The sequence below is a fragment of the Phyllobates terribilis genome, unplaced genomic scaffold, assembly GCF_046119375.1.
Source record: "Phyllobates terribilis strain yellow unplaced genomic scaffold, ASM4611937v1 Scaffold_5__5_contigs__length_657084704, whole genome shotgun sequence".
Taxonomy (NCBI): Eukaryota; Metazoa; Chordata; class Amphibia; order Anura; family Dendrobatidae; genus Phyllobates; species Phyllobates terribilis.
Window position 1 is genome coordinate 631,881,975 of NW_027362765.1, and position 17,494 is coordinate 631,899,468.

The window sequence follows — 17,494 nt, forward strand, 5'->3', positions numbered from 1 at the left end:
TGTGTCCCTCCACACTCTTAAACCTTTTTCTATGCCCTCCTGAATTGCTAGGCACCACATATCTATACCAACTGCGTTTAAATGCACCCCATCCCTCCTCCAAAATCCCCCCTTACCAGACTCAAGTTCTGTATGGCATACGGCTAAAGCCCCGTTTCACACCATGAAACGCATCACCGCCCTATTTACCTTTATCCGGGCTCTATTGATTCCCTCAATTGATCTGGCCCTTCACCAGACTTGTCGTGGAACAATATCAGACCAAATAACCAAAACCTTTGGGAACATTGCCCATAACCTCAATATCAAATTTGATGTCCTTTATGAGTTCCCTACAAGACCTCTTACCCAGGTAATTGCCCCCCAAATCAGGGACCCGATCAAGCCTTACAAAGTGATGGAATTCAGCCAGGAGCTGCCTCCACATTATTCCCCGTTTCCCAATCCACGGTAGAATGGCTTCATCCTCCAAGAATCCTAACTGACGGCCGGCAGGCCTCACCGCTGCCCGTAATGCTGCCCAGAAGACAAAAGAATGGCCCATGATCCATACGAGCTGGGGACTTTCATCTGTGAAGTCAAACAAAAATACAAATCTAAGAAAAACGGTAACATCAAACAAGAACTCGGAACATTCTCTTAACTACAACCAAGCCGGGCGTATATAAGACCTAAACCGTATGGATTCCCACCGTCCGATCTTCTTGACTAACTCGTCACCCAGCCCCCTCCTGGCTGCCTCGGTGGCTGCCCAAATCCTGAAAGAGTGACCGCTAAACTCTTTAGGCGGGATACCGCCAGCCTCAAGACACTTTTTTAGCACCGCTAAAAACTGGTAGCGAGACAGAAAAGAACCATCCTCGTGAACCAACAACAGTGATTTGTGCCCCCCTGAACCTAAACCAAATTCTCTCACGCAGCGTACCGGACACATGTCAGATCCAGCCTTTGCGAACAACACCACTTTACACCCCATTTTAAATTGATCCGTTTTCGAACAACGAAGAATTACTTCTATTCTATCCAAATATAAACTCACATCCTCTTTTGAAAGACCCCCACTGACGAACCTTGATGGGCTAACCCACTCACCTAAACGAAAGGCCCTGAAAAAAGCCAAAGAAAAGGCTAACCGGAATAGTCTGATCTTCCATGGGGACTTACATACTAATGTGAGAAGCTGCCCCAATGTTAACAATAGTCCATATGATATGGGCCGCCTATAATATCTTACCTTCCAACCCTTCCGCCAACCTTTTAGCGCTTGACAAACCAATATCGCTTTTGTTACATCCGGAAGACCCCTTATTCTAAAGCCAAAGGCCAAACCTGCCATGAAATTGTTTATTTTGGGCACCGACCAACCTTCCTCCCAGCAATGGCCAACCAATAATAATAATAGGCTATCGCTTTCTAAAGGGTTTCCCATAGCAAATTTCCATTCCTCCCACAGCTGCCAAGCAACCTCATATGAAGACCAGGTCCTCGTAGATAATGATTGACCGATCAGATTCCTTACAGCTTGAAGGGAAGATTCCATAGTTCCTGAGGGCATACCAAAGCTGTCGATGACGCCTGAGGTGCCAGCAACCGGAACTGATCCCACTGCGAATGAGAAATAGCATTGACAATTGGATTTAAAGAGGGAAATTTAAGCTCCACCACTATCCACATGTTCAACGACAAACTAATCAGCACCAGCCTTTGCAGTATTTTCACTACCAATGGCGATGCAGCTGACAGGGAATTGATAGCAGACACAACACCTTGGTTCTCTCAAGAAAAACTGATTTATTTTTTTTTGTTCTGAAAATACTCTCTCCATAGAGCCAAAGAGACCATGATGGGAAAAAGGTTGATCAATGTATGTTTACCCAACAAGTTCCGATCACGCCATAACGCTGGCCACTTCTCTTCAATCCAACTACCACGGAAAAACAGCAAAACCACGCTGACCAGACACCTCGATGAACAATCCCAATTCGTAGGCATTCACCAACGGAGCAATCCAAACCGAATTGCCGTTATAAGCCTCAAAAAACTGAGCCCAAACTTCCAAATCGTCACGCAACTCCTTCCGCAACCTAATGAAGTGATGAGGCGATTTTACTCCTGCCGTCGCTAGTGACAAACACCTACAAAATGCCCTGCCCATTGGCATAATACGGCACGCAAAATTAAATTTTCCGAGAAGAGACTGTAATTCACGCAATGTAACTTTATGTAACTTTCTAATTCTGGATACCTCACCCAATAAATCAACTACCTTATCAACAGGTAGCCTACACTCCATTTTAACTGTATCAATTAAAATCCCAAGAAAACTCAAAGACGTCACCAGACCCATGGTCTTTTCAACTGCCAAAGGCACACCAAATTTCTTAGCCATACTCTCCATTGTATGCAACAACACAGAACAGACAGGAGAATTAGCAGGACCAACATATAAAAAATCATCCAAATAATGGATGCAGGAATTTAGACCGGACATATCCTTAACAACCCATTCAAGAAAGGTGCTAAAAGTTTCAAAGTACGCACAGGACAGCGAGCAACCCATTGGGAGACACAACGATTTACAAAAAAGCTGCCGTTCCAAGAGCAACCCAATAGATGCATGCTGTCCGGGTGTACTGGTAACAATCTAAAAGCCGCCTCTATGTCCGTCTTTGCCAATAATGCCCCTTTACCAAAAAAGCTGGACCCAACTAACCGCTAACCGCCATATCAAAGGAAGTGTAACTCACCAAACACAAGTCTGGATCAATACCATCATTCACCGATGATCCCTTTGGAAAGGAGAGGTGATGAATTAACCTGTATTTACCCGGTTCCTTTTTTGGGACAATACCTAGCGGAGACACCTGCAAGTTCTATATGGGCTTTGAAATTAAGGGGCCAGCCATTCTCCCTAAAGCTACCTCTTTTGCTAATTTTTCGGCGACTATCTCAGGAAACTGTAAAGCGGATTTTAAATTTTTGGCATTAAATTGAACTTCACTATCAATAAACGGTATCCTAAAACCAACTCCAAAACCTTCTTCTAATAATAAGGCCGCCGCCCTGTCCGGGTATCTATTTAAGAATAGCTGTATCTCTGCCAGACGCACTGGTGTCACCCCTCTTTTCACTACCCTCGCTGCTTCTGAACTTTCCCCCTCTGAAACATTTGGATGCGCTATGGCTGCCACCGCATGAGGAGCAGTCATGTTTAAATTTACATTTATTTCCGAATTTACAAGATCCTTCATTGAAGAGGAAACATAACCCATTTTGCAGCTGCCGAGTGTCCCGATTGGCCAAGACCGCTGCAGCTCCCAGGAAAGGACTGGTTAATTTGCCCACTCCTACTCGGCGCTGTTACACTCAGCCATAAAGCAATATCCTTATGATCCCAACGGATACCTAGAATGTACCGCTTTCCTCTGACGAAATTGTTCGTCATAACGTAACCACGCCTGTCCCCCATACACCCTATACGCCTCCCCAATTGCATCCATGTAACAAAAAAAGCCCGGAACAATTTTCTGGAGCTTTCTCGCCTATCGCACTAGCTAGTATCGCAAAAGCTTGTAACCAGTTCGTAAAGGTCCGTGGTATCAGACGGAACCTTCGTTTTTCCTCATCCTCTTTTTTGGAATCATCCTTTCTAACCCTGTCTAGGTTAAAACGTTCCAATGGTAGTAATGAGAATATCTCTACATATTCTCCTTTCCAAATTTTTTCCCTCACCTCGGTCTTCAAATGTGACCCCAAAAGCCCTTCAAAGCAAACATATACTTCCCCTCTTGCCATATCGTCTAGCCTTACATTGTCGTCCTTGTCCTTCTCGCCTTCGCCCCCCACAGCCTGTGTTGCTCCTGGCACCCCAGTGCTAGATTCCCTTAAAGACAGATTTTCTCCCCTTGCGCCCGCCGTATTAGAACCCCTCAAAGACTCAGTGTTACTACACCTATCCCACTATGTCCCCACTGGGCCGACTGAAAATTACCCAGCCACGCAGGGGAAGGTGACACTATGCCCTGTGACGTATTTGTTCCCATCCCCAATAATGAAGCTAAATCCCTTAAACCCTGCATCAGCATACCAATACCCCCGCTAACCCCCCCAGAAATGTCTTGACTGTTAAACGCCAAAGAAGGTAACGGGGGCGACGACTCACCTGGCAGCCTAGGTGTTGTGAACCAAGCAGCCGCTGATCCTGAATCCTGTTGCTGACAACCTCCATCCGATCCTTGCTGACCACCATATGACGTAAAAGGAGGACCCGAAGGGCCAGCAGGCTGCTGCCCCCAGCCTGCTGCCCAGTTAAGCGCTCTGATCTTGAAACCACGTCTTGTGGGGAGTGAGCCGACCAATGGCTGCAGGCAGCCTGGCTAATGCCCTGAACTGCTGATCTTTCTGATAAGGGGGCTGGGCCAGCACTGTGCTGCCCGTCTGGAGATCCATCAACTGTATGTATGCTGCTGCCTACCCCCTCATCAGCAGAGCCAGCCGCCAGCTGCCCGCAACCAAGGGGCAGATTGAGAGCCGCTGCGGCCGCACTATGGGCGGAGCCTGCATTGTGGGCGGGGCCGGCCGAATCATGACCGCCCGATGCTGATTCCATTCTCCCTGCAGCCCGGACCGCCGGAGGATGGGCGGAGCCGGCCGCGCGATCGACGCCGCTCCCACACTGAGGGGCCCCCAGGTTAGGCTCCCGTCCTCGCGCCCTCCCCACCTCGCTGCGCCGAGCAGGCCCCCACCGTGGCCCGGGGTCTGCCGCACCAGGTCCAGCTGTCATGCCGCTCCCCGCTGTAGAGGAGGAGGTCCCGGCGTGAACGTGGATTCCCCCCAGAGCGGGAAGTACGGGCCGCAGCAGTGCGGGCCCTACTCCTGACTGGAGGGTCCCTAGAGGGGCTCCTAACTCTCCGCTGGACCCTGGGGGTTTCCTCGGGACTAAGGTGCGCCGGAGGCCTAGTCCTCCGCGGCCGACGTGGCTCAGGAGCTGGTGAAGCATTACCAGCTCCAGTACCCCCAAGCAGGCTTCAGACCGATGCCTGCAACCAATCCACCCCATTCAGACCAGCAGCGTCCCACACCTGCTGCAGCATGACATCAATGGCCTCCATCCTGGCACAGATGATATGTATGGGACGATGGCAACCTAAAATGGCTGCCAAATCCCAAATGGCCATCCTTTATATACATATACCCCACTCCTCCCCTACAAGTGCCCCTGCCCCTTAAAGTACCCTCCCCTACAATCCTCACCAACCAAATCCAACATGAGTACCTTGCCCGAACCCCATTCACACCCCACTTCAACAAGCCTTCCCACCCTTTTTTCCCGCATTAACCCTGTTATGCCGGCCTCCCTCTGAAGCCAGGGGCTGAGTACGGCCTCTCTCAACTTGATTTAACATGTCCCTTTTGTCACATTATTTTCAGGGGTACCATCATTTCTGTCCAGGCCTATTTCATGAGTTTAATTTTTTTTAAATTCTGTAGAAGCAGGGTTGAAAAGCAATGTCTGACTTTCATGTGTTCATTTTCATAGATTCTTAATTTATTATTACTTTTGTCAGATTCAAGTTATTTCTGTGACCCTTGTGGGTTTTTCTTTCATTAAACGAGGGGTACCAACAATTTTGACCACATGTGTAGGGTCAGTTTCCTGTCTGTTGAACATGGGCATCATACTGACCCAATGTACAGTGCAATTGTTCAAATGAGCCTGTTACAACCCTTAAAATGAATTGCAGTCCTGATTCTCAGTGCAAGTGGGCGGTCGCGTGATTGCTTGTATGTGATTTGCATTGCGGTTGTAAGCAGCATGTACACAGTGTGTGGACCCATAGCATTACTATTCACCCCATGAACTGTCCTATACGTGTGTTGCTTACAAGAGCAGCATACTTCAAAACGATGTTTACAGGAATTAGTGGGGGTCTCTGGGCCCAGACTCCCACCAATCACAAACTATTTGCAGTGCCTATTGTATATTTAACAAAAAAAAGGTTATAATACTAAATAAAATGACTGGTACACTTTAAAGAACTATATTCATTTTAATGCCAATCTCTGCTGGCAGACAGTGATCACAGACGGCTCCTGCCAACAATTCAGCGGCTTCTGTGGGGAGAACCCCCTGTCGATCATCATGACGTTGGCAGTGATCTCCCTTTAACAGAGCAGCCCGGAAAAAAAAAAGATGCTCTGTTGATGTGAAGTAGCAGAATCACAAGCCGAAGCTGTCTGTGACCCCTCTATGCCAGCACTGGGTAGGATAGGCAGGAATTTACCTGTTAGCTCATAGGCCCATAGCAAAAAAAGAAAGAAGTTCCGGATAATCCCTTAGAGTTTTGAAAAATATCCATTTCTCTTAGCTACAGTATTATTTCCTCCAATATGTAAAGTAGTGAGAGTCTGAACCACTTGATAAGTGATAGGCAACGATAAACACATCCAAATACGACGTATCAATGGCATGACAGATTTGTGTTATATTCAGCTCTTGAATATCGAGCTTACATTTATTGTTTAGATTTTATAATTGTGTTCTAAACTAGTAATAAATATATAAATAAAAAAAACTCCCTGAAGAAGAAGGACAGTGATTCCTTCGATCCGCATTGGATTTTGTGGCCGCTCTGAGGCTCTCTGAGCAGTGACGTCACCCTAACCACTCTCCCCGCCGTGTGCGGCATCAGCTAGCGGCGTAGCTTCCGGTCGGGGCACGCCGCAGGTCGAGCCAGCTGAAGATTCACGGGAAGGGGCATCTCTGGGAGGACGCTCCCATTACAGACTATTTCACCGCCAGGCATTATACGGAGATTCCAGGACCCAGCACAATATAGGAGGACAAAGCAAACTACACAGGTACTTTGACCATTGTGCTATCCACTGCATTGGTTCATATGTAGTGTCTAATTAGATGGTTTTATCAGTTGTCTCTGTGATCCCTATAGCAGCACAATAGGGGATTGCAGGTGCAGGGATTTTTTTTTCTTTTATTATTGACACTATTTGTAGGTAGGTCTATTACGGCATTAGCCCGATTACTCCTGACATATGTTTACCCTGGTGTTTTAGATTCTTTCAGACATTTATCTTTGACGTCTGCGAGCGCGGTAGTATATACTCCATTCACTACATAGTAATAAATATACCAATCTATATGTTTACATAACATTTTTGCATTATGAAGGTGGGGAGCCCAGAAATATCTCTTGCACATGGGCCATCTGCAGTCTATGTCCGCCCCTGCACTGCACAGTACCACGTCTCCTTTCCTGTATATATACACTGCACAGTACCACTCCTCCTGTCCTGTATATATACACCGCACAGTACCACTCCTCCTGTCCTGTATATATACACTGCACAGTACCACTTCTCCTGTCCTGTATATATATACCGCACAGTACCACTTCTCCTGTCCTGTATATATACACCGCACAGTACCACTTCTCCTGTCCTGTATATATACACCGCACAGTACCACTCCTCCTGTCCTGTATATATACACTGCACAGTACCACTCCTCCTGTCCTGTATATATACACCGCACAGTACCACTCCTCCTGTCCTGTATATATGCACTGCACAGTACCACTTCTCCTGTCCTGTATATATATACCGCACAGTACCACTTCTCCTGTCCTGTATATATACACCGCACAGTACCACCTCTCCTGTCCTGTATATATACACCGCACAGTACCACTCCTCCTGTCCTGTATATATACACTGCACAGTACCACTCCTCCTGTCCTGTATATATACACCGCACAGTACCACTCCTCCTGTCCTGTATATATACACTGCACAGCACCACTCCTCCTGTCCTGTATATATACACCGCACAGTACCACTTCTCCTGTCCTGTATATATACACTGCACAGTACCACTTCTCCTGTCCTGTATATATACACCACACAGTACCACTTCTCCTTTCCAGTATATATACACCGCACAGTACCACTTCTCCTTTCCAGTATATATACACTGCACAGTACCACTCCTCCTGTCCTGTATATATACACTGCGCAGTACCACTTCTCCAGTCCTGTATATATATACCGCACAGTACCACGTCTCCTGTCCTGTATATATACACCGCACAGTACCACTCCTCCTGTCCTGTGTATATATATACACCGCATAGTACCACTCCTCCTGTCCTGTATATATACACTGCACAGTACCACTTCTCCTGTCCTGTATATATACACTGTGCAGTACCACTTCTCCTGTCCTGTATATATACACTGCACAGTACCACTTCTCCTGTCCTGTATATATACACTGTGCAGTACCACTTCTCCTGTCCTGTATATATGCACTGCACAGTACCACTCCTCCTGTCCTGTATATATACACTGCACAGTACCACTTCTCCTGTCCTGTATATGTACACTGCACAGCAGCTGAAGAAATAAAGCGACATAGTGCCGCCCTGTACAGTAACAGGACCCCCCTTTTTTCCCCTACCACCCCTACCATGGAAAACAGTTTCCTAAAAAGTAAACTATATTATAGAAGTAATAATGTCCCTAATTGGACTCTAAAGTAATAATGTTCCCCACTCGCCACCATAAATTAATAAAGTTCCTCAATCTGGCCCCCAAACAGTAATTAAGTCCCTTGTCCAGCCTGGCCCCTCATATATCCATCCTTACCCCCCCCCTGCATATATCTGTCCTGCCATCCACCCCCCCATATATCCCTTCAGGCCCCCATATGTCCAGCCTGGCCCCTCCATATATTTATCCTGGCCCACGTGTATCCAGCCTGCCCCCCATATATCCATCCTGGCCTCCATGTGTCCAGCCTGCCCCCCCATATATCCGTCCTGGCCTCCATGTGTCCAGCCTGCCCCCCCATATATCTGTTCTGGCCTCCATGTGTCCAGCCTTCCCCCCCATATAACCATCCTAGGCTTCATGTGACCAGCCTGCCCCCCATATATCCATCCTGGCCTCCATGTGTCCAGCCCACTCCCCTTCATATATCCATCCTGTCCACATATATATATATATATATATAAATATATATATATATATCCGTCCTGGCCCCCATTTGACCAGCCTGCCCCTCTCATATATCCATCCTAGCCCACATGTGTTCAGCCTGCCCCCCCATATATCCATCCTGCCTCACCCCATATATCTATCCAGGCCCCCATGTGTCCAGCCTGCTCCACCCCATATATCCAGCCAAGCCCCCATGTGTCCAGCCTGCCCCCCTCACCCCCATGTATCCATTCAGGTCCCCATGTGTCCAGCTTGCCCCCCTCCTCTCCCCCATGTATCCATCCAGGTCCCCATGTGTCCAGCCTGCCCCACCCCACCCCCATGTATCCATCCAGGTCCCCATGTGTCCATCCTGCCCCCCCTCACTTCCATGTATCCATTCAGGTCCCCATGTGTCCAGCCTGCCTCCCCTCACCTCCATGTATCCATCCAGGTCCCCATGTGTCCAGCCTGCCCCACTCAACACCATGTATCCATCCAGGTCCCCATGTGTCCAGCCTGCCCCCCCTCAACCATATGTATCCATCCAGATCCCCATGTGTCCAGCCTGCCCCCCCTCACACCCATGTATCCATTCAGGTCACCATGTGTCCAGCCTGCCCCCCCTCACCTCCATGTATCCATCCAGGTCCCCATGTGTCCAGCCTGCCCCCCCACACCCCATGTATCCATCCAGGTCGCCATGTGTCCATCCTGCCCCCCTCAACCCCATGTATCCATCCAGGTCCCCATGTGTCCATCCTGCCCCCCCTCACCTCCATGTATCCATCCAGGTCCCCATGTGTCCAGGCTGCCCCCCCTCACCTCCATGTATCCATCCAGGTCCCCATGTGTCCAGCCTACCCCCCCATCACCTCCATATATCCATCCTTGGCCCTATGTGTCCAGCCTGCCCCCCCATATTTGCATGATGGCCAATGCTGGGAAAACTCACCCAGAAAAACATGGATATTGCACTTGACTTGAAGTTGAATGAGGGAGAGCTGTAGCCAGGCCTGCAGCCTTGTTTCCAGGGTTACGGTGAGAGAGCAGAGTGCAGGTCACCACATACTCAGCCCAGAAGTCGGCATTAAAAGGCCAAGAGAGCAGAAGAGAAGAGGGCGGTGAGCGGTGAGAGGTGCCGGTGCGGTGTTACATACCCAGACGGGAGCCGATATTACAAGGCCAATTCCAAGGGAGCAGGAGCCGGGACTGGAGAGCAGAGCGCGGCATCGGTGTATCAGAAGCCGGCCGGGGAGCAGGGAGAGCAAAGAGCGGCGTCGGCATGTCACATGACACCACACTACTGCCAGCCACCAGCGGGAAAGCAGAGCGTGGTGCGTGTCACTGACGCGCCCCCAGGGCTGTGGGGTACTCGGCAGCCGGGCCTCTGGATGCCGGTGGGGGGATATCACGGTGGCTGGCCCGGTGCGTGGCCCAGGGCGGTCACCCAAAAGGGGATTATTTATAGGGGATTTGTAAAGTGTTTGTGACGCCACCTGTGGAATGCGGCTAAAGGGATCCGCCGCTGCGGAGCAGTCCTCTGAGGCAGATGGTAGGGCAGCTTGTGATGGAACGGCTCCCCACAGGTGGAGCGGGCCTCAGGGCAGCGTGGTGCAATGGATGGTGGTACAGGGGAGAGACGGCCAGGGCGGTTCAGGAAGAAATGACAGACACTCACACGAGAGTTCGCTTCGGTACCTTTACTGGTGTTGATGCAGGTATGGTCCAGGGTACTCGGTACGCAGGGTGCACTTCTGGACTCTCCCCAGTGAGCGGGTATAGGGCCTCCTGATCCATTGCTTTCACATGCTAAGCTTCTGACCTGCCTGGAGCTAGGCCTGGCTTAATTACTGAGCAGCAGTCGGTGGCGCTAGTAGGTGGTCCTAAGGGTTTGCAGCAAATTTTAGAACAGGAGCCACTAACTGTCCAGATGGTGTCAGAAATTGAAACCTGGATAAAAAAACTGGGTTAATTTGCGCTGCCCTACGGGCCAAGGTAATTAAACCTTAGGTATTAATAGCCTGAGTGGTACAGGTATATGAGAGCAACTAAATTACAACATGAGTAGATTGGTAAATTAAAAATAACAATTTAATGGTAGAGTTTAAAAGGACAATGACAATTTAATATTGAAAAAAGAACAATAAGTATTAAATATTAAAATGTGTAAAGGCAATTACAATGATTGAAATAAATAAATAAGTATCGGCATAGAATAAAAGATGCAAGATAAGTCCTCGTCAGGTCCTGGTTAGAGCCAGCTGGTTAGCAGTTTGTAGGGGTCCGCTTGTTTGATAGTAGGGAGCGGGGACCAAAGTTTTGGATTAGAGTTCAGTGGCTGGGTCTAGGAGAAACGGGGGGGGGGGGGATTAATATAGGGAAAGTGACTGGTATAGTGGCTGAATTGAGATGAATGGTAGTTACCTAAGGTACTAGGTTTGATGGGAGCAATCAAGTGGCGGGATGCCGTATGAAGACACTCTGAAAGGTATAAACAAGGAGAATCAGTATCAATGTGGGCAGGTGAATGAGTAGAGTGTAAATGGTAGTTACCGGTTATAGGTGGATATAAACCTTGATGGGTAGAATGAAGAGTGGGCCAGCTAATAGATGCTAAGAGGTTCTTTGGAGACCTGGGTATATGGGAGAATTCAAGGTGAAAATAGGGATGAGATTGATTGTTGGTTCTTGATAATGAAGGTGGAGGTTGTTACTTGCTTGGATGGAGAACGTGTATGGCCCCAGGTAGTAGGGGCGCGGTCCTAGGTGGTAACAGGACCGGTGACCTGGCTTGGAGGGGGGTGGGACCCCCAAGGCCCAATTTGCTGGTCTGATCAGTAGGATGATGCTTGGATCACTAGGTGATCTGAGAAGGGAATGAGGATGGAGGTCAGAACTGGCACTGAATGATAGTTAAGTTAATGTAGAGATAGGTACTGGGGAGCTTGGAACTGATGAGGATAAAATGCGGGGGAGGGGGGGGGAAGAGAGCCGGCTATATTGGGTGTTTGTGATAGGCTTGAACGTCGGAGGTTCTGCGGCTTACCTCCTTGGTAGAAGAGATCTTTGAGGAGAGTGCGCTGTAGTAGAGGGCGCGCGTTTTCTGAGTGATTGTGCTGAAGCTTGATGGTAGGAGGTTGTGGGGCTTACCTTCTAGGTAATGAAGGTGGGAGCCTGCATCTTGCGGGTGTCCGTCTGAACGGAGACGATAGGGCGGTTCTTACCTCCGTTCCTTGGGTGGAGTCCCCCGGGTGGGTAGCTGGAGAGGAGGATGGGTGGGGAATGCAGGAGCAGAGTCCTGGCCGGTGACTACTGCTCTGCACCTTACCGCGCGTGTTGTTGTAAAGCTGATGCAGGACCGCGACCAATCAGCAATATTGGCGCCAAATTTAAACATCGCTCTGCTGATTGGTCGCGGCCGGTGAAAGCGACCAATCAGCAGTATTGGCGCCAAATTTAAACCTCGCTCTGCTGATTAGTTGCAACCACCGGCCGCGACCAATCAGCGATATTGGCGCCAAATTTAAACACCGCTCTGCTCATTGGTCGCGGTTACCGGTCACGAATAACCAGCATTATTGGCGACAAATTTAAACACCGCTCTGCTGATTGGTCGCGGCCGTGACCAATCACCATTATTGGTGCCAAATTTAAATACCGCTCTGCTGATTGGTCGCGACCGCCGGCCGCAACCAATCAGCGTTATTGCCGCAAAATTTAAACCCCGCTCTGCTGATTTGTCGCGTTCGCTGGCCGCGACCAATCAGCATTATTGGCATCAAATTTAAACCCCGCTCTGCTGATTAGTCGCGACCGCCGGACGTGACCAATCTGCGATATAGGCGCCAAATTTTAACACCGCTTTGCTGATTGGTCGCGGTTGCCAGCCTCGACCAATCAGCGATTTTGGCGCCAAATTTAAACCTCGCTCTGCTGATTGCGCCCGGTCGGCCGCATACCTATTCTAGAATACCCGATGCGTTAGAATCGGGCCACCATCTAGTAACTTTATAATGGTGTATGAAGGGGTGCTCTGGAGACCCCTCTTATAGTGATCAGAACATGGATAATGTCCTGCTTCAGCGATCTCCTCTCTCTCCCAGCACCTTCCCCTCTTCTCACACCCTCAGATCAGCAGCAGGGCACAGGCAGGTCAGGTGTCAGCATCAGAGGGGGAATCATCACAGCATGACTCCCTCCAGGCAGCTTCTGCACATAGATAAGACCTGCAGCAGCATTAACCCTTAACAGGTGAGGACAGAGGCCCCTTTCATCATAATCTTGTGTAGTGTGCAGCAGTCACTCCTGTTAAGTGGTAATGCTGGCTCTGTCAAGGATCTCATGGGCCCCCTCCTGCTGACAACAGTAGCCAGGCAGCTCATTTTATGACCTAACAGACCAGCCCACCAGACATCTGCCCGATAAAGCGGATTATCAATCCAGGCCTGGCATAATGCACCCCCACATTCAGACTTTATAGTATAATGCACCAACACAGGCAGACACAATGGTATAATGCACCCCCATAGGCAGACTCTATATAGTATAATGCACTCCCCATAAAAAAATGAAATAAATACAATACTCTTCTCTCCTCCTCGTTCCCCACACTGCTCTGAGCGCCCCGCATATCTCAGGACAGCGGGCGCCAAGTGATGACATCATAGCGCCTGGTCAGTGTCTTTATCAGTGATGTCAGACGCTGAGGGGAATTGATGGGAGAGAGGGCGTCACGCTCTCTCTCTCATCACTGAACTTGCGATGACGGCCAGGGGCCCAATGCTGGGACTGGGGGCCCCTCGCCCTCCTGATCAAGTGCCCCATAGCAGCCTCATGGTAGTGCGGGGACAACGAGTCTCCCTGCTCTGCCCCAGAGTGTAACTGTATCGACGTGCTGCTCATACCCATACAGTTACACTACTGTAGCTTTGGGTGGGCCCCTCAGAGCATGGGGCCTGGGGCCACTGCCCCCTCTGAATTCCTGGTAGTTACGCTATTGGCTGGTCAGAATTGATTATCCAATCACAGTAATTGCCAACGTAGGGGGCATACAGCCTCAGGGACGAGGTGACCTGCAGGTATGGCTTGCTGTCAGAGAAATACCGTATATGTACTGCGGTTTGCAGGAATGCACTTCCTGCAGCGCCATACATATATGGTGCATGTCGTGAAGGGGTTAAAGCAAACTACACTGGAAAGCCCTTTTAAAACTGAATAGGACAGCCCACTAGACTGAAAAGCACAGAAAGAGCAGAGATCTAAATGAATAAACTGCAAATTATACTTAATCTTATCCCACTAACATATACATCAATCTGCTCAGATCGTCCAGTTCTTTAATATAATTTGACCGGTTCCCTTTAAGTTGAGATGTGTGAAAATTCATCTGATATTTTTAAATTTATAACAATCTTAGCTAACTCCAATTGCTAAAGACTGAAGCCGAGCACTAATCAGTCTGTGTGTATCTTATTAGTAAATTATCAATCAATTATGGGTTTGGCTAAGTTCTGTTCAATTGAAAAGAGTAAGTGTTAGGCTATGTGCCCACGTTGCATTTATGAAGCAGAAAATTTCTGCTGCATAAATGCAAGTCCTCTCCCGGAAAAACGCATGCGGAATTCCGCACGCGTTTATTGCGCATTTTTCGCTCGTTTATCACGCGTTTTCCACATGCGGAATTGCCTTGCGTTTTTTATGCATTGGACAAAGGCAATTCCGCTTGCGGAAACGCAAAATTAAATGGCATGCTGTGGATTTTTGAACGCAGCATAAACGCTGCGGAAAAATCCGCAGCATGTGCATAGAACTTGCGGAATCCCATTGGGGACCATGGGGTGCGGGTTACCAAGCGTTTTACAAGCGTTTCCGCTGCGGAAATTCCGCATCAAAAACGCTTGAAAAACGCTACGTGGGCACACAGCCTTACTAATTACTATCCTAATTGTTTTCAGAACAAGGAAGCAAAATGAAATTGCTTCTGGGAAATGATCTATTAGTTGCTTGTTGTGTAGCACCTGCATCTTGTAAAAAAGTGTTGTATGGAGTATTTGTTTTTACACATTACATAATGTGTTATATAAAGAATTACAAAACAGTGCATTCTTAACACTGACACACCATGAGAAAGCTTGGGAAGACTGTACACAGCAAAGATCTGTATAGCTCAGAAATTGATGATTATTGACAGGTTTATAATAATAACTAGATTGAGGCCCGATCGCATCGGAACGGCAGTAATGTCACGATGGGGCAGGCTTTGCAGCGTTGAGAATCTCTCCCCCCCCCATGTGCTCACCCACCTATCCACTCTCTCTTTCCCCCATGTGCTGACTTCTCCGGTCTGTGCTCTCTTCTTTGACCTGTCTACCCCATGTGCTATCCCCCTTGTCTGCTGTCTCTCTCCTTCCTGTGCTGTGTTCTCCCCTCATGTGCTGTCCCATTTGAGCTGTCTCACCCCTGTGCTCTGTCTCTCTCCCCCCTCTGCGCTGTCTCTCTCCCCATCTGTTGTCTTCTCCTCTCATGTGATCTCTTCTTTGACCTGTGTACCCCATGTGCTCTCCCCCTTGTCTGCTGTCTCTCTCCACCCCTGTGCTGTCTTCTTCCCTCATGTGTTCTCTCGTTTGAGCTGTCTCCCCCTGTGTGTCCTCTTTCCTATGTGCACTCACCCCTCTCCCTGTGTTAAAATGAAAGCAAAGTAGGTAAAGGTAACATTTTATTAACATGGAAAAATTTATGACAAAGGTGCTTTAACTTACATTGTATCCACATAAGGACAAAAAAATACATTTTATTCTATAATCTCTATCTATCTATCTATCTATCTATCTATCTTTCCCTCTATCTATCTATTATATATGTATTGTATATTGATCTATCATCTTGCCTTCAAGGACTATTAAAATATGTGCGTATGGCAGACCGCACTTTTGAAACTCGATGACATGTACGGCTGCGGTGACCTCTCCAAATATGCCATTGTTGATGTCTGCTAATAGGGAATCAAGTTTAATTTTAAAAACACGTGCCACCAAGTCTGGCCTATGTTCCACACGTTGCCACGGTTCTAAATTTTGTGTAATCTCAGTCCACTTGGGATTGCATGTCATGGTGACAAACAGATCTGGTCGACCATACTTTGTTACTGTACACATAGCATCCTGGTAGCACTGTTGCATGTTTCTTGGACTGCCTTCAAAAGATGATGGCAAAATTACTGTCTTTCCAATTGAGATGCCCTTTTCAATAGATTTTTTTAGTAAATGTTCTTGTAGGAGGCAGTAATCTTCCACTTTTAAATCTTTCTGGTGCATTCTGATGTAATGTAGAATATTTGCCTCGATTTTGACGTATGCATCGACCAAATATTGCTGTGTGAGTTTGCCACCATTGAATAGTGGATTAAATCCCTTCCTGACCTATAATACAAAGCTATAGTACTGAAGTTGATTTATTCTTCGGGCACTATTTCCCTGTTGTTTTTGACCGTCATGCCAACCTTGGTCTCCATAAGGGAAAAAGATAGGATACAGCAAAGCATCCAAATTGCTATGGAGAATGCTGATGCATTGTGTTTTTGGAGCCAGAGGGTTGTGTGGATCAGGTATTAAATGAATTAATATGTCTCTATTGAAGGGAGGCTCACCATCTTTATTGTGAAAGACAACTGCAACTTCACTCACTGTGGGGTTGTTGTATCGCCTTGGATCTTGAGTCCTATCTTGCTTAATAGCCATTGTGATGGTTGGCATGACAGTTCCATTTTGATGAGCTTTGATCTGTTCTTGTTGTTCAACGTCGCGTAGCATTTGATAGGCAGCAGCGAATGGATTGATAGCATTCAGTTGCTCAGCGATAATGTTCATCAATGTAGGATGACATTTTTCATTTTCTTTTTTTTTGAGTCTGAGTTCATTTGCATTAGCGGTATCCAGTTTATAAAGTTGAGCAAATTTTGGTTAGTCTTCGTCTGTTGGATGTAGTGTGCCTGTTCGATGATAGATCTGTCCATGTATGCGAAAACAGAATGGGCCATATCCAGGTGATGGTGAAATACTTGCTCCCATGGAGGCAAAAGCAAAAGAACTGTTGATACTGCGAATATTGTCCATGAAATTTTTGCTGAATTCACTTTCTCCTGTCATCAAATTTTTGAATTCTTCTGGATACTGGAGTATGGGTAGATGGACTTTCCCCTTCTGACAGCACTGAGTAACCTTTCCATCGGAAGGCGTCTCAGCTCCAAAATTCAAAGATTGACAACTTTGACATAAATGGTTCATGGGACCGCAGCTGTGTTCGTTAATTGTGTTTTCATCATGGGTTACATTTTTTGCTTGTAGTTGAAGTTCATGTCTTTCTTTTTGTATGAGACTTATTTGCCGGCGGATGTTGATTTGTCGTAGCTGTTGTAGTTGCACTTCTCTCTGGCTTTGTGTTTCGGCTTGTCGCTGTAGACAGTGTGCTTCTGCATCGTGTGACAGTCTCCTTGCTG

At 47.8% G+C, this 17,494-nt stretch overlaps 1 protein-coding gene across 1 annotated transcript; it reads right to left on the bottom strand.

The window, feature by feature from the left end:
* Window positions 1–643: 643 nt before the first annotated feature.
* Window positions 644–16,865, bottom strand: LOC141271674 (uncharacterized). Its single transcript, XM_073681713.1, has 5 exons — window positions 16,683–16,865; window positions 12,225–12,259; window positions 11,554–11,633; window positions 11,425–11,481; window positions 644–1,605 (listed from the first exon to the last, which is right to left on the bottom strand). The coding sequence occupies exons 1-5, from the start codon at window positions 16,863–16,865 to the stop codon at window positions 644–646; spliced, it is 1,317 nt and encodes a 438-aa protein (XP_073537814.1).
* Between the last annotated feature and the right edge of the window lie 629 nt (window positions 16,866–17,494).